The sequence below is a fragment of the Cylas formicarius genome, unplaced genomic scaffold (genome assembly GCF_029955315.1).
Source record: "Cylas formicarius isolate icCylForm1 unplaced genomic scaffold, icCylForm1.1 PGA_scaffold_7__23_contigs__length_41026272, whole genome shotgun sequence".
Classification (NCBI taxonomy): domain Eukaryota; kingdom Metazoa; phylum Arthropoda; class Insecta; order Coleoptera; family Brentidae; genus Cylas; species Cylas formicarius.
In genome coordinates, this window is record NW_026844352.1 from 5,907,972 (window position 1) to 5,934,275 (window position 26,304).

Below are 26,304 nucleotides of genomic sequence, written 5' to 3' on the forward strand. Positions count from 1 at the left end.
ACTGGTCAACAAGAAAGCATCTTAGGAACATTTTCATCATACAAGATATATTATGTCCAAGATGCAACGCAGCGCGTGAAACTCCTCTGCATATACTTGTCGAAGCAGGAAATAGTATCAACATTCGGGAAGTGGGTGTTGGAAGGCTGATTCGCTGCCTCGGCCGTCGGTTTCCTCTAAACTCCCTCCTAATTGTCGAATTGTCCTTCACAGGGGCCGGGAATTCAAATTCCAAAAAGAGAAACCAATAACATTAAATATATACAATAAATTCATAATTGTTGTTCTGTAACTGAATTCAAGAGGAATATCATTTTCTAACAAATATTCCTGAAATATAGTTTTTTAAGTTGTTGACGCTGGTGCTTTCCGTAGCAGACGGTTGTGGCAGCCTGTTGTGGTATTTTTTAAAAGATTGTTTCGAAACTAATTTTCAAAAAGCTCATGATAATGCTTCAAGCTTGAATCCTTAATATTTTTTGCAAACAAGAGCAAGCAGTCTGGGAAAAATCCGTCGTCTGACCTAGCGTGTATTATGGTGATGCTTCCTTCTTTATTTGAAGGTGCTTTCACCTGACAGTTTTAAATGGAGTCACCCCATCCTTTGTATACAGTGTCGTGTGTTTCATCGTGTTTCGTCAAGATAAATTACTGATCTGTTTTCAAATCTATATCCTTCTTTTCTTAATATGTGGGATTCTATTTGTCTATATTGGTTTCGTCTTCTTCTAGCTTTGTTTTCTGTTTATCCAAGCTTTCATAAAGGCAATATATTTTCCTTCTTACTAGGTTCTGATCACTATTGCCCATACGGTGAACTTGAAAATCGCTACGTTTATTCCTTTTCTTCAATTCTCCACTATGGATAAAGGGATATTATCCACGATAATTGCGTTTTTGTAAGTAGACAGGTTTCTTTTAAAGCTTCTTGTTGAAGTTTCCTTGTTGTCCCACCCCTGCCTGGTCACTCAATCAACAACAGGTAATGACATCGTTTTATTGTGGAGGATCCGTCGAAAGCTAACACGATGAAGATTGAGACATCATCAGAGGTGTATTAAAACCTGAAATGCCGAAAAATATCATTGCAATATATCTGAACCTAGTAAAAGTTCAGTTTTCAAGATTTTCCACGTCCATTTCCCACGACTCTACTCTTGCATACTTCAACCAGAAATATAGTGCTTTTACAACCGACCTCCTGATACTGTTTATTACTCTAAAACTGCCGAGCAGGTCATTACCTGTGACAATTCCAGTATCGTCCTAGGAATTTATCTACCTAAACTAACAAGCGGGATATAAGTATGTTTTAAATATCTTTCGCCGACAATTATATTTCTACATAGTATATTATTAACATACAAAATATTCTCGATAAATATTTTCTTCTTTGATTACTCGTTTTTCACATTTAGACCAGCTTTGTGCTGGTATTTTAGCTACCTCTTGGCGAATTACGTTTATGGTACTATCATTAAATTTTGGTGCAGTGTTATTTTTTGTTATATGCGCTTTCAACTCGGACCAAATCATCTTAATCGTGTTAAATATACAATGATACGGGGGAATCTCAAGATTTTACAAAAATAAGGCACCTCTCACTTTCCTCTTGACTGTCCCATTTGCAATAATTTTCCTTGCAATTGATTTTGGACAAATGGAACCGTTTTATTATTTGCTGAGGTAGTTGTAAATTGTTTTCCATGTCTCCTTCTAACAGGGAAACATCTGCTTCATTCCACGGTCTCCACATTTTAAAGTGTTAAGAATCAGGAACCTTCAAAAATGTTTCATTGTAAGATTCTAATAAATATTTGTCTGTATTCTTATGACGTACCTTTATCTACCACGAATATAATCTATAGTCTTAAAAGAGACTGTTGTTGTTTACAAATCCAAGAACTATGTAGAAGACACAAAAATACAAGAAGAAGAATGTTGTTACTCGACAGGCACACAAGACAAAAATGATTAGTGAAAACATACTCACAGAGAAGAGAAGGTTAATTCAAGACCGATTTAGCTACTCATTTGATTCTATCCGTTCGCAATTGACAAACGACCCTAATTGGCCGACTCTGCCGCCATATTTACGGCGCAATCCGAAATGGTCAATTAGAATTTTTAAACGTACCATTGTTTATTTTTCGCATGTTACGAACTTGAACCGACCTTGCGATTTACGCAAGCTTTTTCCTTTGCCGAAATAACTATTTCAAGGTAGCGCGTTGTAGTTTCGTTAATCGAAAAATAGTTGCTTCACGCGCGGATCCGGCAACAATTACTTTTCTCGAATCGTAGCACAAATTGTTAGATTTCGAATTTCGTCATTATCGATGTGCTCTGTTTAGACCGAGAGTTACGGGTGTAAATAAACTTGCGTGCATAGAAAACAGCCCATTGTGAACTTTTGACTTGGATTTTTTTTTTAGGCACTACTGGCCCGATAAAAAAATGCTGTTTGAAAGACAATTTAATATGCTTTATAAAAATTTATTTCTGCCTTTTAGGTTTAGCACGAGTCAAAATAACTTTTTTTTTATTACTAAAAACAAATGGGGTTATTTGCGATTAGCAACTCAACACTTATTTTTTAATAATAACATCTCTTACTCGATTAGGCATCGATCTAATCAACTTGGCTATTGTTTCTTGCGGAATGTTAAGCCACTGCAAGAATAAGCTCTGGGATCGAGGTTGGGTTACGAAGTCTAGCTCGAATGTTCAATTCAGATGATCTCGTGGAAAACGAAGGCGTACTTGTCGATGAGCTGAAGTAAGTCTTGGACCAATTGCAGTTGTTTTTGGGGCCAGGTTATTTTCCTTCAGTGTTCCTCTCACTATCCACTGATCAATAGCCACTCCTCGAACTTCATGGAGCTGTACTTGAACCGCATTAGCCCACATTATCCCAAGCATAAAAAAAATAAAAAAATGCTTTTTTGCTCTGAAATGATTTATTTTGTTGCACTTAAGAATACATTACATGTGGCAAAAAAAACTCGAAAAAAATACTTGCGCATAAACGAACCACTGGGATAAAACATTAAATAATGTTTTGGGGCACATAAGATGTAACATATAATTTATACATAACTATACAAAAGAAAGTTCCAATTCTACAGAAAACAACTAAAAGTAGATTGTTTTCCAAATAGAACCTGATTTGATACAAAAAAACGCATAATTTATGGTGCGTGAGCGCGCCACTGGTAATACCCGGTTTCATTTTTGGTGATATTTTACAAAGCATGAAGTATGTAAATGCACATTACACTTATTACAAACGTAAATTGTGTAGCATGAACAATCATGAGGTGACCTTGATTATCATAACGCACTTGATCTATGGCAGGTGCAAGATTGATATATCAGTTTTTAAAAGTCGCAAAGCAATGTAAGATTTAAAATCAAATCAATCACTTCGTCAGCAAAAAAGAAAAAATATTTCGAGCGGAGTTTTTCCAGAAAGTAATCTGACTTTCTTCCATTTGACAGTAGAAGCAAGACTGTCGATTGCAGAAAGCATAGGTCTTCTTTTGAATTCCAGGGTTTCATCATCTGATGAGTTCCATTCAGGTTCAGTAGTTGATGAATTACAGGACTGTTGAAGGACAGCTGTATCATTCGGTGTATGTAACTCGAGAGTTCCAACTATATCAGTTGGTTCCCCAAACTCTTGTAGATTTATGTTATCGTTCATATCTTCTTCTTCAGTTAAGGTATCCACGTCGGGTGGAAAATGGACCGCCTCAAAATGTTCTGGAAATATTTTTTCACGTTAGTTTTAGCATAAATTTACAAGGAATAAAATGCTACAATACATAGGAACGCGTAAATACAAATAATACTTACGACTTTCATTGTTATTGTCCTCATCCATCACGATCTCGTCCACAGCCGCCTCTAATTCCTTTTGAGTCAAATACTTCGGAAATGCCATATTTTACGAACTGTAACGTTCACTGCACAAGGCACCAACTAATACTAAAGAACACGCTAATTGTTGGACGTTTATTCTACATGCGCTGACTTGTCTACATTTGCAATAACAAAGTTTTGTTTCATAGATAAAACCAGTGGTGCATTCACGCACCAGTAAATAATTTTAAAAAATAAAACATAATCAATATAGTATTTCCGATGTATGTTTTCTGAGATGTAATCTACATGCTATAGACTTAAAAAAAATGACAATACAAATCCAAAACATTTTTTTTTTACTATTTGGATTTACTGGTAAATGTGATACAAATTTATGTTTTGTTAACTTTTGAAGTCATATATAAGATCATTCCTTTAAACATAAATTAGCGATTTCTATGGTTTTATATCCTTTAGTAGTGATAATAATAAAATTTCTAAATGGATGTGCAAAAATATTTCCTGGATGTGACAAAAACAAGTCATACAATATGTGGTGCATTAACGCACCACTGGGACAAAATGAGTTAAGGTGACGATTTCTTATTATTGTTGACACAATAAAACGGTCATCACGAGCCTTCTGCCTGTTCGCATAATCTTCGATCTGTGTCATATCCAGTTTTCGAGCTACAGCTCCACTGCGGTGTAGTATATGCATCAAGCTAATAAAATTAAACGCTATCCAAATAGTTGAAAACGAATAATGCAAAGGTGAGAAGAGGTTTTTATGTTTTTAAGCGAAAACCACATCGGTCTATAACAAGTTTGTTACTATCACTATAACTACTGCATGAACACGTTTCATTTGTTTAACCCTAGTTACGCGTATAAAAGATCAGCACTCTTGACAAATTTAAACTCATAGTAAAGCATATTAACTTGTCTTCTAAATAGCATGTCCATTTTTTAGGTCATGTGAATAGTTTCTAGAAAGAAAAATATACGATGGTTAAAAATTTACACCGAGCCTATTTCTATACGCGCAAGTTGATTTTGCCAAATAACATTTTGTTCTGCTTAAGGATATTAATAAATTGCCTATAAGAAACCTAAGCTTTTATAGCTGGTTTTAAAAATGTTGTTTAGTTTAAGTCCAATAAGGTTTTTGAATGTATAAAACACGAGCAAAATTGTTCTATCTTTCGTTCTATCAGTCTATTTAATGACATTTAAATGACCGTAATTGAGCACACTATTACTAAAATTCGGAATTATGTTCGTATGTGCGAAAAAAGTGAACTGGTACATTAAAAATTTCAAAAGTTATAAACAAATAAAGTAATGCTTAGTTTGTTGCTTATAGTTCGTAAACCATTTTTTTTTATTTTAAAGAAAGATCACTAAACAGGAAGAAATTTACTAAAAAAAGTTCGGATTTCCTAAACTGTACCTAAATTATTAATAATTTTAATTTAAGTTGAAAACTGCCATCCACACGCTACTGGAGCTTTTCTTCGGTACCCATAAAATAATATACTTTTTTTATAATTATTTTTTTAAGTTAACAAATAAAGAAAATTAACTGTAATGTTGTAAAAAAAAATTATATCATTTTTATAATAACAAAGGACATTTATTAACTAAAAAATAATAATTTTAGCTTCATTTGTTTATTAATTTTTTATAAATAAATGGACTATTTCAATATTAAAAAAAAAATGTTTACGAATTTTTAATTGTCTACAAACGTTTTTTTCATGTAGCTACTGTTTAAATAATTAGTTATTTTTTTAAATTTCAAAAGTTATAAATAATTAAAAAACTAACATTTTTCTACAATTTAGCAAACAAACATATTTTTTCATAGACAATTTCAATATTAATTATATTAACAATTTGTTATAAAGAAATTGTTAACTTTTCTTTTTTTTTCTGAAAGTTTTAAAAATTACAAAACAACAATTACCAACAACATAATATATACCTAGTACTAGAGATATAGCTGATCCAGTTGTTGACTTAAAAACTAAATTAACTTTTAAACTATTAGAGAATCAATAGACATTCAATGAAATTGTCTTTCAAATAAGTCATTTACTAATTTTGTATCTATTGTTTATCTGATATATTCTGCACTTGTTTATAAAAATTAGAGTTTTTTTTTTTGGTATTTTTCAAACCTTCTCGCCTTCTATATAACGCAAATTCGACTATTGCAATTCAAGGAAATTTTGTCCATCTATAAATTAATAGTGGGAGTTAGTTATTTATTTTTTATAGATCTGTAAAAAAAACATTTATAAACAATGACTAATTATTACTAAGAAAAAAAATATTAATAAAAAAAAACAGTTCCTCGCGAAGTTTGTTTTTTTTTTATATTGAAATATAAATATGTCAAAAATTTATCAACAAATGGAGCTACAATTTATTTTTAGTTAATAAATTTTTAGTTAGAAATAAATATCTCTTGTTAACATAAAAACGGTAAATTAATGACAAATTGAAATTTGTAAGTTGGTTACTTCAAAACATTATTGTAAACAAAGTATTAAATTTATTTAAACTTTTATCACACTTGTTTTATGGGTATACCAGAAAGGCCCCACTAAGAGAACAAATTTTATGGCTATTATTTTAAAAAAAGTGGTTAATTGGTGTATTGATTTTTTGAGGAGACAGACAATTAATTATGTAAGAAATAATAATGATAATAATTCTCTTACCACGCAGAGAAGAGGTTCTTATTTTTTTAATTATTTTTTTTAAATGCGTAGAAATTTATTGAAGCTGTTATAAAAAACAGTTTTTTCTTGAAACTTAAACTTTAATATCATTTGACTATTAAAGTATTAAAGGATGTTTATAATAAAAAACTATTCATGTTAATAGGATAATCGCCATTCTTGTAAAAAAGAAAAAAAGCAAGACTAATTCCAACGATCATCGAAAACTAATTTCAAGATTTCAAACAAATGTCAAATAATACTGACACTGTTTTCACCTGGTTAGTTTTGTGACATTTAGTATTCGACGTACGTGTCATCAAAACTGCCAAGTTTATCCGCCACAAATCTCAAAAGGAGGCGACAATTGCGGTAATAAGACCCAATTTAAAATAACTCATTCGAATGCCTGCCGATCGCTGTAAACGCGTTACTTGCTAAAATCTCTTAGGTAACGACATATTGCAAAATAAATCCGGATTTTCACAAGGCGGCTGCTGTATAGATCGGCAAGTTAGAATGTCGAAATAGGCACTGCATTATAGGCTTAAAAATAGTTGCGCCAGTCGAAATGAAACGCGCTAAAGGCATGCATTTTATATAGGGTGGCCCGTTTATCACGCGACAATGCATGGGAACTCATAACGAAGTATCAAAAAACATAGAAACAATTTTTATACAGTTGCTATACAGGATTTTTGCATTGTTTTCTTATGTTAAATGAAATGTTTGAAGGTCTAAATATAGACCTGCATCGATTTCTCCGATTCAATCTACCGAAAAAACCCAAATATGCGCATTAAAGTGCATAACATTTTCCGAATATATTTTATTATTTATTTAATTTATATTTATTATGTGCAAAATTATAAAGATAAATGTTATTTTCAATAATGCCAGAACTATTTCTCTATAATTTCCCTTTCTTCGGAATAAAATGATACTTAAATTGAAAATAGCAAAAGAAAAAGTGACATAAAAAAATTATAATACAATTGATTATTCAATAATACCGTTGACCAATTAAATAATGGCAACTTGCGCAACATACAATTCGTAAATTCACAAACTGGTCTCCGCAGTTGTAACAAAATTGACAACTAAATGTTTTTCAAACATTTCCAATAGAAAATTGTGTTTTTTATCTGTAAACATGTGTTTAAAAATGGAAAAACTTCGCTCAACATCTGTGGAAGTTATGGAACAATATTTTAGTTTTGCAATTAAGTGTGGTTCAAATTTGAAATTTTCTGAAATGTTTTTTAGTTTATTTTCAATTATTTTTTAATAACTGACGTAATTTCTTTATAATCGCAGCCCGAACAATACAACCCAGTGAATCTGTCAAAGAAACAGGGTTAGTTACTAGTTTTACTTGATTAGTATGTGAATTCTGCAAATTCCAAATCAAAGTGTTCCACACCGGCTCAATCTCTTAGCTGTTGAGATAAAGCATTTTCGCAGAGAAAAAAATTGGCTGGTTATAAATAAATGAAAGTGCTACCACGGAATCGACAATTTCCAAATGTAGATCTGTGAAGATCTATTATGTAACTTGTAGGATAATATGACCACTTAATTGTAAAGTTATTAATTAAGCTTAGATATAAAAATTAGCTGCTTAGTGATAAATTATTATGCTCCAGTAAATGGTACATGATTTGGTTGGGGGACCACAATGATCATATCATTTTTTTTGTAGGACACTATTTTATTTTGGCGTAAAATATGCTAAACAACAAATTTGTGTTTATGTCCTACAGTTAGTATTAAAAAAGTGCCATCACGGAATTGACAATTTTCAAATGTAAGTCTGAGAAAACTTATTGTGTAACTTGTAAGACTATATGACCATTTAATTGTACGATTCTTAATTAAGCTTAGGTATAAAAATTAGCTGGTTAGTGATAAATTGTTATGCCTCAGTAAATGGTACATGATTGAGTTGGGGGACAACAATGATCATATCATTTTTTTGTACGACCCTATTTTATTTTGGTTTAAAATATGCTAAACTTCATTTTTTAAATTTTTGTCCTACAGTTGGTAGTAAAAAAATTGCCACCATGGAACTGATAATTTTCAAATGTAGGTCTGAGAAGACCTATTATGTAACTTGTAGGACAGTATGACCCCTTAATTGTAAGGTTATTAATAAAGCTTAGGTATAAAACTTAGCTAAATTCGTATGCCACAGTAAATGGTACATGAATGGGTTGGGGGCCAACAATGACCATATCATTTTTTTTGTAGGACAATTGTTGTTTAATATTTATTATAACATTATTTCATCATTAAACTAAGAAATTTACTGTTAGTAATAAATTTTTGATTGTCACCAAATCAACGTGTTACGATCGAACTTTTTCACTTTCCAGATGTTATAAATAATTTGAAAAAACAGGCCCCAACCCATAGACTATCAATCGCACAGTACGCGTCGCGTGTTTGAAACGCCTCGTTCTGTTTCGTGAAGAATTTTAACTTTTAATTATAACGATACTGGCCCCGAATGTTCGATGTAAGCTATTGCGTGTGTATCCACTCGCAAATGGAATACTTAACGCATCAATGGTTCTTAGATTCTAAATTATCATTCGTATGTCGACTGGTACGATGGTAATAACAATCATTAACATATCGACAATAGCTCTTCAATATTCACAGAGAAATGGTGTGGCATTGTGTCCCCACGCCATCGCGTCGTGGATTTTTAGAAATAAAAATACGGCGGCGATCCATTCGGAAATATCGACCTTGATATTGAGTTGAATTCGAAATTACTTATCACACAAATCCCAAAAATCCAAAAATTGTTGTTGCTTAGACGCAATTTTTCTGTCCTTGACATGTAGTTACGTTAAATGTCCCAGTTTTGATCAGTTTCGGCAAACGAGGTCATTAAGATAAATTCGCATCGAGCTAATGATTATTTTTGATTAATTTAAGTACAAAATCTCGCAAATGTTCGGGGATATTCAAGCTCCAAACTTAAAATGTATGACTATAACACAGGTTACATTTTTGTCCGATTTGTGACCAAAAACTTTAAAAAAAACAAAGGGCTTTTGGTGTGTGCCACACAAAAGGGTTTTTGTGGCCTATACACGTAATATTAAAAATGGCCACAGAGAGATGTAAATAAAATACGCTATTATTAGATATTACCAACATCAAGCTAATATTGACCACTTTGCAAATGTCTGAGACGGAAAACCCTGTTTCTAATAAGATATCTTTGCTACAAGGTTTAGGAACAAAAATCAAGCTAATATAATATTTGTTTTTTTTTTTTCAAAGAAACTTCCACAGGCTACTGTAATACTTTTTACAAAACTTCTGGATTCCTCCTGCGTCGGTTTTTGCTGAGTTGAACTTTTTCAGTCAAGCTCTGAAGAAGCCAACAGGATGATTGGCGAAACGTCAGCAAGTTCAACTAAGCAAAAACCGACGCAGGAGTAATCCAGAAGTTTTGTAAAAACTATAATATTTGTTTGTTTATCATGGGTAAGGAGCGCAGACAATGCAAAATGCATATTTTGCATAATAATTATATTTACAATACCTTCAAAATCACTCAATTTGGTGTCAACCGGATAGTACTTTGTCCGTTTTGCTAGACAAGTGCGTGATTATTTAAATCCCGTAGTTCCAGGAGAGTGGATTAGAAGAAACTGATTAATGGAGTCCACAAGATCTCCAGATATTACTCCACTGGATTTTTTTGGATTTTTTCCTCAGAAGTGTATGAAGAAAAACCACAAAATAGACATGATTTAAACTTTAGTAATGTTTTGTAAGGTTTTCATTTAATTTTCTCTCAATTTTACCTACTGTGGCGCATATTTCGAAAAAGGATTAAAAAAAAATGGAACTCGGCATCGACATCTACTTCTGGACCTACCCTATATGTTTTTTATTTACGTCGCTTCACTGTATAAATGCCGCAGAATATAATCATCTTTTTTTTCCTAATTTCATTTATCCGCGTTTTTCAATTCTCCAGTTCGCAAAATAGCGGAAACAAACATCCTGATTCCACGCATTTTCTATCTCTTTCAGTAAAAAAGTTCCGCCTTAAGCTGGGATTCTACGCTCATGCAATTTGCGGTCTACAGAAGTGTGACTTGAGCACAATCTACGCTGATAAAGTCTATTTCACAAAGATGTAGGTACTAAAATACCATTAAGTTCTGGAAAGAGAATATAGTAGGTACGATTGTTCGTCTTGCTTCCACTTATAGTTCAACAGATGTGATTCCGCCCTGAATGTCAATGTCAAAAAATTATGATAATTTATAATAAATATTCAAACATTATCAAAAGAGATCTGTGACATTAAATATACAATGGTAAGGAAGCAAGCTTAAAACTTGATGACCCGTTTCAGTAATTATTTCGTCTGTAGCACACGGCAATTTTTGACAATGTGACAACCTAAATTTTAGACCATTTCGTCTTCTTTTTTTCTGATTTTTTTGGCTTTATATTTGGTACACTTTTACTAAGTCTAGAATGATATCGATAACTATTTTGTTTTAATAATAATAATATACTTTATTTCCAGACGAGTTACATTGTAAGTATAGGATAAATATACAACCAATAAAGATACACATACAAACGTTGGTTAAAATACGAATTAAAAAGTGTACTGCAGGTACTCTTGTACAGAATAAAATGCCAAGCGCAATCGTTTCACCTAAGCCTTAAACTGACCGCAGCCTGAAATCCGTCTCATCGCAGGTGGCATATATATATATATATATATATATATATATATATATATATATATATATATATATATATATATATATATATATATATATATATATATATATATATATATATATATATATATATATATATATATATATATATATATATATATATATATATATATATATATATATATATATATCTATCTATCTATCTATCTATCTATCTATCTATCTATCTATCTATCTATCTATCTATCTATCTATCTATCTATCTATCTATCTATCTATCTATCTATCTATCTATCTATCTATCTATCTATCTATCTATCTATCTATCTATCTATCTATCTATCTATCTATCTATCTATCTATCTATCTATCTATCTATCTATCTATCTATCTATCTATCTATCTATCTATCTATCTATCTATCTATCTATCTATCTATCTATCTATCTATCTATCTATCTATCTATCTATCTATCTATCTATCTATCTATCTATCTATCTATCTATCTATCTATCTATCTATCTATCTATCTATCTATCTATCTATCTATCTATCTATCTATCTATCTATCTATCTATCTATCTATCTATCTATCTATCTATCTATCTATCTATCTATCTATCTATCTATCTATCTATCTATCTATCTATCTATCTATCTATCTATCTATCTATCTATCTATCTATCTATCTATCTATCTATCTATCTATCTATCTATCTATCTATCTATCTATCTATCTATCTATCTATCTATCTATCTATCTATCTATCTATCTATCTATCTATCTATCTATCTATCTATCTATCTATCTATCTATCTATCTATCTATCTATCTATCTATCTATCTATCTATCTATCTATCTATCTATCTATCTATCTATCTATCTATCTATCTATCTATCTATCTATCTATCTATCTATCTATCTATCTATCTATCTATCTATCTATCTATCTATCTATCTATCTATCTATCTATCTATCTATCTATCTATCTATCTATCTATCTATCTATCTATCTATCTATCTATCTATCTATCTATCTATCTATCTATCTATCTATCTATCTATCTATCTATCTATCTATCTATCTATCTATCTATCTATCTATCTATCTATCTATCTATCTATCTATCTATCTATCTATCTATCTATCTATCTATCTATCTATCTATCTATCTATCTATCTATCTATCTATCTATCTATCTATCTATCTATCTATCTATCTATCTATCTATCTATCTATCTATCTATCTATCTATCTATCTATCTATCTATCTATCTATCTATCTATCTATCTATCTATCTATCTATCTATCTATCTATCTATCTATCTATCTATCTATCTATCTATCTATCTATCTATCTATCTATCTATCTATCTATCTATCTATCTATCTATCTATCTATCTATCTATCTATCTATCTATCTATCTATCTATCTATCTATCTATCTATCTATCTATCTATCTATCTATCTATCTATCTATCTATCTATCTATCTATCTATCTATCTACCTATCTATCTACCTATCTATCTATCTATCTATCTACCTATCTATCTACCTATCTATCTACCTATCTATCTACCTATCTATCTACCTATCTATCTACCTATCTATCTACCTATCTATCTACCTATCTATCTACCTATCTATCTACCTATCTACCTATCTACCTATCTACCTATCTACCTATCTACCTATCTACCTATCTACCTATCTACCTATCTACCTATCTACCTATCTACCTATCTACCTATCTACCTATCTACCTATCTACCTATCTACCTATCTACCTATCTACCTATCTACCTATCTACCTATCTACCTATCTACCTATCTACCTATCTACCTATCTACCTATCTATCTATCTATCTATATATATATATATATATATATATATATATATATATATATATATATATATATATATATATATATATATATATATATATATATATATATATATATATATATATATATATATATATATATATATATATATATATATATATATATATATATATATATATATATATATATATATAAAGTGTTTTCGGAGCGCGAGCATTGAAGATGCCAAGTGAGATTTTGGCGAAACGTCTGCAGGATTCCAGTCGGAGTTCAACAAGCAAACGGATGATATCCCGGAATATATATATATATATATATATATATATATATATATATATATATATATATATATATATATATATATATATATGATTGTACGAATCATCCTTTATTCGAACAAAAATATTTCATGCTATCGGGAGCAATTACCCCAAGCACTAATATATATATTTTTATATTTATAAATATATCATGCTATCGGGAGCAATTACCCCAAGCACTAATAGCATAATTTAAACGGGACTGAATATACGAATAATAATATAACAATAAAAGACTATAATCGACCCTTCTTCTAAGTTACAAAAGCACAAAACATTGTGTGGATAATTTTTTGAGAATATGGTCCACCTGATGAGATCAAGAAAGACCATATCAAATCAAAATAAACTCCCAGAAATTTCGCAACCCGCCTCTCCTCGATCGTTTTATTATTAACTAAGATGCTCTTATCTATGCCTCTTAGTGAGAAATGCATCAATTCAGTTTTATCATGATTCAATATAAGACTATTTCTGTTAAAATAATCAACAATATCTGCCACCGCCTCATTAGAGTTCTTAGGCACCATGTTTGTTTGTTTGTTTGTTTTGTAGTGGAAACTGCTGTAATTATCCGGCAATTGGTGACGTCTCTATCTAGTGTACGACACTCAAGCGTAATAGACAATTCTATGACCGACTATGCCATCGCAAATCGTATCGACTATATAAAGAATACTTAAGCCACTTTTATTGATTGACATAGTGATTCTTTTTGTATAATGCAAATTCAAGAATGACATTTATTTCATCTTCTTTGTTATTTTTTAAAATTCTGAAACCTTCCATATAAAACAAATTATTTTTTTGAGATATTTTGGAGATAAAAATTATTTTTTAGAAAATTAGGCACAACGATTTATTATGCATATTATGCAGCAGCTTATTAGCAACTTATTAGTAACTAAAAATTAGAATTTCAATTTTTAATTTAATTTTCTAAACAAAAAAATTATCTCTAAAATATACCAAATTCCATTTAAAAAAATGAAATTTGTGTCCGATTCGATAGATATGATAGATAGATAGATAGATAATTCTTGACATGTCGGTGGAAGTGTCGGAAATTTTCAAACTTCACACTTTCTACGTGACAATCGTTCGGTGATATAATTTCCTGGTGAATATTTCAATATTGGTCGATATACATACCAGTCACAAACATTGTTATTAAATCGCGGTGCCTTAAGTAATTATTAACTGAAATAACAATTTACTAATTAGGTAAATAATTATCGATCGCCTTGGCGACAATTATTAGCGCCCTTGGCTTAATTAATTTTTCCTCATATTTTCGGAAATTGGTTTGTCACATTTTACTCTTATTATTTTTCCATGTTACGTTACGTCCGATCACTAACTTCTTAGAAAAACTTCGTTTGACGTAGAACATGGTAAATCACCACTGCAGGATTTATGTCTCCATGAGAGATTATTTTTAAAGTGGTGTGTACAAAATTATAATAAAATGTAATTAATAATATATAATTAAAACTTAAAAGAACCTTTTTTTTCCTACTCTGTACCTGCTTATATATTGTTTGGGGGGGTGGAATTAAAAGAGGGGCAAGACCTGAGTCGCGGTTAAGATTGTTTGGTTTCTTGCGCATTTCTATAGATTCTCGGATTTTTCGTTGAATTGATTACATGCAAAAAATTTGGTTTTGGTTAGTTTTGATATAAAACTTGCTGTTTTGTTCCATGATTGTTTGGCAATAGATATTGAGCCTAGTTGATATTTTTCGTCCGGTCTCTCCAATGTATTTTTTGCCGCATATGCATGGAAAGCTATAAACACCTGGAACGAAATTTTGTCTTTGACGGATCGAAGATGTTGAGAGATAGTTGATGTGATGTTTTGAACGTAAGGAAGGACAACAGTGGCACATGTGGGGTTGCTTTCGGACTCATTGTCTTTGGAAGGTGGTAGTCAATTATATTTTGTGATAGAACGCCGTATATAATGTGGATATTATTAGATGCGTAAATTGTTTTAATTCTGGGTTCAGTGGATCTGTGTGCCAAATAACAAAAGTATCATAGACGTTGCGTTTCTATAATTTTGGTTTTAGATAAAAGGTGTCGAGGGCCTTCTTCTCAACGAAGCAAACAAGTTTGATTTATAAAGGACCGACTCAGGAGGAATCCACAAAATTTGTAAATATTATTTAAAAGAAAATCCGTGATATTTTTACGTATACAGGAGCAACATCCTGTATATTATATCTTTATGTTGGAGCCCTTTAACGCTCATAATATAATGGTGATTTTTGATATTTTAGGCGGAAAAAAAATGTTGCGTGAATTATAACAACCAAATTTTGCTATAATCCATTTTATTATCCGTGTATCACAAGTATGGTCTGTTCATAGATATAAGAAAGTGACCAATTGCATTTGAATGGAATTATCCAAGTGTGGTCATTAGCATACAATACAACAAGATTATTACCTAAAGTTTCGGAATTTAAATTCAGGTAAAATTGTGATCCGTAAGAGAAAATAATTTTATACCTACCTGTGTTTAATATTGTTTGGTTTGGTATACTACTTAGTTTAAGTTTATTAGTAGTCATTCTTATTTCGTGTGTAATACAGCGTGTGTTGAATCGTGTGCGAATTATGCAAAATATGTGCTAGTCTGGTGTATCTCAGGAGATGCTCCCGCCCAAATGTAGAAAACACTATTCTATTGAGACTAAGGAAGTTATAAACAATGTTTATTTGAAACGGCCCATTGACGAAAATTCCAACATCAACTGTATGGAAAATTGTGAATAATCCCAATTCAGCGAGGAAAAAAAGAAGCAATGCTGACATTTTCTCGAATGTAGATGAAAGTGATCAGGATATAATGCGGCGCAAAATTTACCAGTTATATGACGAACAAAGCGCGCCTACATTAGATATCTTAACTAGGAGGCTGGAAAAAGATGTAACCGGTATTAAATGTGGCAGAACTACCTCATGGGTTTTGAATTTAAAAAAATTGGCAAAAGGCAAATTTTAATGGAATCTTTTAGAATTCGGAAATGGCGACTGGAATATCTAGAAAAAATTAGAATTTACAGAGAACAACAAATGCCAATTATTTACTTGGATGAAACCTGGTTCGACACTTATGATACCCCGGAAAAGGGTTGGGTTGACTCAACTGATAAGTGTAAACAAAGGCGCCATCAAAAAGAGGTACAAGAATAACTATTTCGCTTGCTGGTTCTAAAGATCACAGTAGACAGTTGACTAAAACCACTTCCTCATGTGACACAAATGCAACAATCCAAAACTACATGTATAATAACGACATTTATTTTCACGAAGATTATACCAAAAACCAATCAATTGAGGTGCTACAAAGCTTGAACCTACAAAAGGAATACGTCTGTGATAATTATGCAAAAAATCTAGGGCATACCATTAAATATATAAATATACCACTGTATATTTAATCCTATTGAACATGTTTGGCACCAACTGAAATCTGCCATTCGTCGTAACAATGTTTTTCCCCGTGTTAACTCCATTGTCCTCAAACTTATAGAAACCGAAGTTTTAAACATCCTTCCACAAAGTTGGGCAAATTCTGTTAAACGTATAGAAAAATCAGAACAATCGTATATCCATATTGCAAATAATATACAACAAATAATAATTAGCACAGGCGATGATAGCGCTAGTGATACTGATATATTATGTGAATAATTTTAGGTAATTTAAGTAGGTAATAAAAATAATTTGTAATTTTATTTTAGATTTAAACATAAATAAATAAATATTGTTTAGTATCTTTCCTAACAAAACCTAAAATAATTAAATTCTAAGCAAAATGTGGGCCTATTCGGCCATATTTCATTCTTACAGCTTGCCCGGGTCTTTCCTTAATTCGTATCAGTTAGTCACTTTCTTATATCTATGAACAGACTTTACCAAATTCTTACATAATTGGGAAAACACGAAAAGGATGTCGGATATTTTTGTTATTTCGTGAGTGCTAACGGTTTTTATCTAAAATTATTGACACAGCTTTTGCGTCACTTTCATCTAGCTGAGCCCTTGCGATACTACGCTTAACTCGCGCGTTAAGAAGACCGATATTTGCATACTGACGTCAAAAAGCATAGACCGCAAAGGAATCGAAGGTCATCCATCAATTTTGTCTTTGCACTGCCGCAAGAGGGGTTAAGTTCGACGTAATTAAAAAAAAAAACACACTTTGATGTGTGCTATTAATTACATTTAAGCGATGGAAAAATAAAATATTACATTCCGGTATGTGCGCATCAGAGAACTATTAGTGCGCATTTCAAATATGTTGCAAACTGCATCGTAAAACTTTTTTTCCAATTGATTTAATTAGGTACTTCCACATTTAACGTCCATATTTTTTTAACTATTAATGGTTTATCTGAATGTATAGTTATTATACACAATAATTTTGAGCATATTGTTCATACAGGGTAGCTCACTGCTGCTGTATTCTTATAATCTTCGTATAAGTTTGGTTTTGTCAAAAAATTGTAAATAAAAAAGGCAAATACATTCATTATTATTTATTATTTGTGTCTCTTTATTTAGAAAATCTATTATGCAGACTGATTTAAATTAAATGTTGATCATTGATAAGTTTGTTGTGAGTTGAGCTACAAAGTCGGTTAAATTAGCAAACTGGTGGCGTTTTTTCCACTGATACGATGCTGAAAACAGGAAAACAATGTAGGGTTTAAGAAAGAACTGTATATTTTTTACGTCACGTCTAAGATAATTTACTAAAAAAACTAAACATGTATTTCCAAGTAGAAGGGTGTATTTTGGAACATTTGTTGCTCCATAATTAAAAGTAAGATAACTTGTAGCAGTAGGTATTTAATATTATTTAGTTTTTCTTAAAATATCGAGGCTTTTTAATTTAATATGATCCAAATATATTCGTTTATTTTGAACACCCTGTATCATCTAATTTAAATTCCGTTGCATATATCTTTTACATCATTTCCGAATATCACTAACGTCAAATTATGGTGATCTTTAAAAAAATTAAACTATTGGAGAAGCATTCAAAATAAAATTCAAAAATAGGTTTTATTCGTCGAGTTACCTCATGTACTTTAAAATAGTTTTAAATTGTGCTTCCTAACAACTTTCGTACTTATCATGGTCTCGTAACTTTTGAAACCAATGGGATAATGAACACGTATTGATTCACGGATGGAAAAATATGTTGAAAAAATATTCCGGGATATCGTTCGTTTGTTGAACTCCGACTGGAACCCGGACGTTTCGCCAAGATCTCTTTTTCATCTTCAATATATATATATATATATATATATATATATATATATATATATATATATATATATATATATATATATATATATATATATATATATATATATATATATATATATATATATATATATATATATATATATATATATATATATATATATATATATATATATATATAGTTTATTTGTCTCATTCTTAAGGCTCTTTCATGTTATTTGAGCCTAGTTGATATTTTTCGTCCGGTCTCTCCATTGTATTCTTTACCACATACGCATGGAATGCTGTAAACTCCTGTTATCTCAAGTGGAATTTTGTCCTTGACCGATCGAAGATGTTGAGAGATTTTTGGACAAGTGGTAAATCAGGTTTTTACATTATATTTCTTTAGAACTTTTGATATGTGGTCAGTGATGTTTTCAATTTAAGGAAGGACAACAGTGTAGCAAGTATTTGTGCTTCCGGGCTCATTGCTATTGGAAGATTGCGCTGAAGTATATTTTGTGAAGTTTCTTTGCAAAATTATTATTATTTTATACGTCTGTCTGATACTAAATTTTCTATGTTGACTATCCCATAATGGCGTTGTGCATTTTCTATACGTTACGTTGCCATTCAGAGGAATTAATAAACGCTTACTTATTATTTAATGACTTACAAAAAACATATTGTTGCATTGTTAGTGTACATTTTTAACAATTTATATTCAAATAAAATACAAATTTGTTCGGAACAAAGGCAGGCGTGTTTTCTCGTACGTCAGACGGCGGTCACTATGGTTTCTGTCTCTGGGTAAATTAGTATACAAATAAAATAGCAATGTTATTCAACAATTAACACTTATTAATCTAATAAAATTAAACTACACCCTTCTAAAGGTAAATTAACAATTAAAACTACTTACGATACGAGGGTAGCGCCAAAATTTCCCTGCCTGAATATGTAAGAAACAAAGTAATAATAACAATTTTAACTTCAATACAACTCAATCCCTTTAAAAAAATATTCTTTTGATTTGTCTGCAAAATGAGCTAAAACAGCCTCTTTTAACTCAACTTCGTCGTTAAACCGCCGTCCACGTAAGTCCTTTTTCAAATATCCAAACAAATAATAGTCGCTGGGGGCCATATCTAGGAGGATGATCTATCTGTTGGAACCCACACTCTAAAATGGCAGCTTGTGCAACACCAGCAGTATGGACAAGTGCATTATCATGCAAAAGACGCACGCCTCTGGTCAGCTTTCCTCGACGTTTTACACGTATGCATTCTCGCAATTTATGTAATAATGTTGCGTAATATTTACCATTGACAGTGATATTAGGTTCTTTAAAATCTATCAAGAGAATTCCTTCACAATCCCAAAAGATCGTGGCTATCAGCTTTTTTGTTGACTGACAGACTCTGAATTTTCTTGGAGGTGCTTCACCCTTGCGACGACACTCCATTGATTCTTTTTTCGATAGAGGGTCATAATAGAGAACAATAGTTTCATCTCCCGTCGCAATAGTTTCTATTACAGGATTCGGTTCCGACCCACAGAGTTCCAAAAACGACCACGCACACTCGACACGGCGTTGTTTTTGAATAGCCGAAAGGTTTTTAGGAACCCATCTTGCACTAACCTTATGCATACCTAAATGATCATGCAGGATTCGACGAACACTTGTATCAGAAATCTTAGTAATTTCTGAGATTTCCTTGACCTTTAAATGTCGATCACTCAATACCACCTCTTCCACATTCCACAATATCTTAAGTTATAACCTCCACTGGTCAACTAGTTCTTGAATCATCTTCAAGGGACTCCTTGTCCATTCGAAAACGTTTTGCCCATTTTTTCACTACAGAATACGAAGGAGAACTTTGGCCATACACACCATCCAGCCTTTCTTTAATAATTTTAGGTGCTAACCCTTCTTTTGTCAAAAACTTTATGACTGCTCTATACTCAATTTGCGTTATGCCCGACATTTTTTCGGACACATCTTGTTTAAAACGCTGTCAATAAAAAACTATTTGACGCAAGACTTCAATTTTTTTTCGCAGCCTACTATCTACTAAGATACATATTTAAAAAAAGACAAAGTTTTATCGTGATACTGGAGCTGCATCTATGTCAGGCCGGGAAATTTTGGCGCTAACCTCGAACATGCATAAAAATGATTCATTAACTGCTAAAATAAATAATTTCACAAACTTGTCGTTATAGTTTGACGCTTCTTTTGTAAAAACAAATGAATATGCTGACCTCGTTGCCTAGAAAGCAGATGCACACTTTATTATTCCAAAAGTGCATCATATTTGCTTCTTTTCTTCATGCACTTTCACATAATTACCCCTATGTATTTAAAAATTATTAACAAAGTGTCCTGGACGTATTAACTACCCCGTATAATTGGTTTCAGGCTCAAAATTGATACTTCGAAGCGTGAACGGTCGATTTCAGTCGGGCGAATTGTCCGCCATCTTGGGACCGTCTGGGGCTGGCAAGAGCACCTTGTTAAATGTACTAGCAGGTTACAAGTGAGTATTTTTCCATATACTTCCATCACAAACCGCTACAATATTCCTGATTTCTGTTCTTTAGGGTTCACCACGCCACTGGGCAGGTATCGATAAATGGCAGGCTCAGAAACCTGAAAGATTTTGGAAAGATTTCGCGGTACATCATGCAAGACGATTTGGTACAGCCCATGTTGACCGTTCAGGAGTCAATGATGGTGGCGGCCAATTTAAAACTAGACCTTAACGCCACTCAACAAGAAAAATGCAATGCGGTAAGTAGCGATTTGAATATGCAGGATGGGTAGAACTGAGAGATTTCAGGAGACTTGCAAAAAAGTCGACTCCAGTGACCCAGTTTTATTTTTGCACTCGAAATTAAATACTTATTAAAGCAGAATTGAAAAATTACCAAAAACTAAGAGTATTGTTAGATAAAAAGAGTCAGATTAAAAGTCCTTATCATAAAGTCTACAAAAAAGCAATACAATACATGGAGTAACGTTCATTTTCTCATTTCAAAAGATTGTTAAAATGCACACTTTAAAATTATTTTTTAAGTGGCTCAAAAAAGCATTACGAATAAAACAAACATTTTTTTTTACATGGAATACCCTATTAACCTTTTAAAGTACATCTTTTTTATTAACAATAATACATACCGAATAGTTTTTTTAAATACTTTAAACTAGTTTAGCGCTATTATTTTTGAGGGTCATCACACACGTCATACTACATCACTCAGATTTAATATTAGAATTATTTCAAGATGACGTAAAAGATGCAATGGAATTCGAATTAGATACTACAGGGTGTTCCAAATTGCTTTCTGTATTCCGCTCATCCAAGTTGGCTTCGGTCGTCCTCTTTTTCTCCCGTCTAGTGGTATCCATTTTAAAATACCACATCAACTGTCATTGTCATCATTTTTTCATTCCTTCGTCTTTCGAGTCTTAATATTCCAGCGGATCTTCGCTAGAAGTCCATTTTATTTATTTATTTATTTGTTCATTTCAAAGGCTGAGCCAATTTACAAAGAAGAAGTAACAATATAAATATAATATAAATAGCAACATGACAAAACAACTTAGAAAACAAGCTTTTTAAATGACCATATAAAACACATAAAAATACAAAAACAGTAAAAAACAGTAAACAAACAGTATCAAGAGAGCATCTCTTAAATAACCTCATGGTTCGAGTTAAAGGAGAAAAATAGCCATAGTTGGCGTGATGAAATGGAATACAAAACATTGGGGAGCTCTGACGTCTTTGGTAGATGTTAAAATGAATGGACTGGAGGAGAGCCAGACAGTTATATACACCGTTCAAAATTTTATAAAACGTCAAGATATCAGATGTAACTTCTTCTAATTTCCAGACTATCTATCCCATAAAACTCACATACCAGAACATGTGAAAGTTATTGTTGATATTTATACCCGCTCTATATGCTAGGGACCTCAGAAATGCCCTCTGAACAGTCACCAATCTATCAATGTGACATCTGTAATGTGGAGACCACACTACTGATGCATACTCCAGTGTAAATTTAACTAAGGACCTATTTTTAAAATAGTCGGATAAGAGCAGTGTACAATTAAGTAATAAAACCCTGACCTCTCATGCCCTTGTTAACAATATCCTCCAGCTGATTCAAGAAGGTCAGTTTACTGTCAAGGTCCCTCACTTTGGTGACACACTTTATCGTTGTATTGTTAATAATATATCTATTTTGAAGAGTGTTAGTTAAGCGAGAAAAATTAATACTAAAACACTTTCCAACATTTAGATCCAGACCATTTTCTCTGCACCAGGAACTGACATTATTAAAGTCGCTCTGAAGAAGCTGAGCGTCCATAAATGATTCAAATATTTTGTAAAATTTAAAATCATCTGCAAAGGCAAGATGTTCAGAATAAAGAACCACATCACTCAGATTTCTTATAAACAAATTAAACGAAACTGGACCTATGTGTGAACCCTGAGGCACACACCGAGTGCACCACAATTTCGCTGGAAATATAATTGCTGATTCGGAACTGCTGTGTACGCCCTGTTAAAAAGCTGTGACAAAATTCAACCAGAGTAGCACCCAGTCCCATGACTCGAAACTTACGAACAAGATGCTCATTCAAGAGGTGACTTTCTAAATTTTATATATGAGGTGCTTTCTATCTCGAGAGATTTGTTTAGACCACAGAACAGCATTTACGCATTGTTTTCCTTTTATAATTCTCTGCTCTATTTCTCTTCCTGTGCGACCACTGCTTTCAATTCTCGTACCCAGATAGGTATATTCTGTACTAGCCTTAATCATAACCAGTTGAGATCATCTGTTTCCTCCCTTCCGATGCACATATACTGCAGCCCTGTCTAAAACCATTCGACACTATCATATCCATTTGTACTTCTCTGTTTGTAGCTACTTTCTTTCCATTCAGCTGCACTAAGATATGATCGAAGCAAGATCTACGGGCTTGTCGTTCAATTTCCTGAGGTCCGTAATCTACCTCTATTATATTCCTTAGTATTTGTGTCTCCGTTGATATACCTGGTGAACCGTTCTGTTAGATGGTTCACTAAGTTTTCCGCACCATGCTCCAGCAATTCTGCTGGTAGTTTTTCAGGACCTGATGGCCTTCTATTTTTCACAGACCTTATAGCTTTCCAAACCATATCCGCTGAGACTTCTATGAATTGGCCTTATAGCTAGTAGGGTTTTGGGGAGAATAACATATATATATCTTCCTTAAGTTCTTATGAATAGTGTTGTTGCCGCTTATCTATTTGGATTGGTAGCCTACCAGATTTGTCTAAGGTGTTTGTTTTTAAGGATTTAATCCATTTCCAGGTCTCCGATGATATTGTTCCTCCGATTTTCTTAAATGGCCACACCATATATATTATGTATGGCATATACCTATTTCTATTACTTTGCTATTTATTTGCTATATTTACCCTTCTTTCTGTCTAAAACTATTGCTATAACATTAATTGGCCATGACAAAACTCTTAGCCAAGAGAGCCCTTCCAGTTGGATACACATGTTTAGTCTTTTTCGTATATTTTTTCGGACCTTCCTTAGCAATTCCTATTTTCTCTATCTTCCGATGTGGTAGGATATTGAAATAAACACAATCTTTAACATATAGCGTAACATGTATATTATTATTAAGAAAAAGTTGAAGAATTTTACAAAAAGGAATTCAAAACAAAATGCAAAATTAGTGTGTTGCATTTTATAAAAAAAATATTTATTAATCGTCGCTCTCTTTTGAGCCACACTGTATACTTTAAAATAATTTTAAATTTTGCGTCCTAACAATATTTACCATTTTCTCATAACTTATAAAACCAATGGGATAACTCTACTCTATCGTTGTCTCTCTCTGTAAAACAAAAGACCTAAACGTGCCAGTGAATTAACTTATTGATTACCCAAGACTGTTTTAAAAATTACTTTTATTTAAAAATATATTTAAATAAAAACATTATTTCAAAATTTAAAAGTAAGGAAGATGCAAAAGTTGAATAGGGATTAATCAGCTGGGTCTGGTGAACTGGCTAGAACAACTAATCAAAACTATTGAGGAAAATTAACCTAAAATTAATTCAATGTAAATATAATAAATAAAAAATGCATGCATAGTTAATAATTTTTTTTTAAATGTGTATTTTAATTAATCCGGGAGCTTAATTAAACACGGAACTAGTCATATGAAACATACATTTCACGCGTATAAACACTGGTCAAAGACCACTTTGTCTTCGAGCAGTACCCTCTTGTTACCTCAACATTGTGCTCTGTAGCTCACTCTAGCGGCACCATACGTATCTATTTCGATGAGGCGTTCGATTAATTCGTCTATGGGCTGATAGATGGCGGTGAGTGTTTTTTCTTCCATTCTTTTAATAGAACCCTGGTAAAAGAGGCTGAACCTAAACTTACAGGATTTGTTAAATATGAGAATCGGTCATTAGTATTAGTTTTCAACCTGAAAATCGGTTTTTTATATGGAACACCTTGCGTATTTTTAGATAGGTGACATATTGCTTGAATTTTCTTGCAAAAAAATGGAAGTTTGGAACTCTGGACAGTATCGTAGTAATACAATCAATTAATTTGCTAGTCTTTGGTGTCGTTCTTGTTGACATCGTAAAATTATAACTTCACTTCACTTTGGTCACTTTTTCTCAAACTGATTACTCTCTTCCCATAATGTATTTAAAAGGCTGCTTTCTTTCAAGTCGCAAAACAAATTTCCTGCTGTCTCTGTATTCTTCTCGGCTTTCATAAAACAAACTAAAATTTCCCGTTTATTTGACAAATAACCAAAGCTACCAGTACGCAGTTGTTTCCGGTATTATGGCCGCTTCGTCCAAGGCCTACTTGGTCAAAACTCTGTAAAAGGCACTGGCGCCTTCTAGTTAATCATTCGTAAAAATTTGAAAATTCAAAAAATCCGCATAGATTAAAACCAGTGGAAATCATTTATTCAATTCAATTGTAGATTCAGGAAATATTAGACCTGTTGAGACTTACGAGTACTGTTGATACTAGGACTACCGAGCTGTCGGGAGGTCAGAGGAAAAGGCTATCTATAGCGCTTGAACTATTGAACAATCCGCCAGTGTTATTTCTGGACGAACCAACTACGTAGGTACATCAAATTAAATCTATAATTATTTAGTTGACCTGACATTTTTTGCAAATAATTTTGATGGTTGTGTTTTTTTTAGAGGCCTGGACGACTTATCCTGTAGCCAGTGCATAGCTCTGCTGAAGCAAATCGCACTTGGTGGTAGGACGGTGGTGTGTTCAATACATACCCCGAGTGCGTCGATATTTTCAAAATTCGACAGCGTGTATATTATGTCGATGGGTCAGTGCATTTATCAAGGATTTGGATTGGACGTGGTCTTCTTTCTTTCAAATTTAGATTTGCACTGCCCTAAACATTACAATCCCGCTGATTTTAGTAAGTAAAATAGCAAAATGTAACTAAAATT

At 32.1% G+C, this 26,304-nt stretch overlaps 1 protein-coding gene across 1 annotated transcript in view; it reads left to right on the forward strand.

Moving 5' to 3' along the window:
• Positions 1–26,304, forward strand: part of LOC132704647 (ATP-binding cassette subfamily G member 4-like) — a 41,366-nt gene that overhangs the window by 9,300 nt on the left and 5,762 nt on the right. The window contains exons 2-5 of the mRNA XM_060674782.1: positions 21,195–21,312; positions 21,377–21,566; positions 25,806–25,951; positions 26,035–26,273. Coding sequence (XP_060530765.1) covers positions 21,195–21,312; positions 21,377–21,566; positions 25,806–25,951; positions 26,035–26,273 — 693 coding nt within the window. The remainder of the gene's footprint in view (positions 1–21,194; positions 21,313–21,376; positions 21,567–25,805; positions 25,952–26,034; positions 26,274–26,304) is intronic.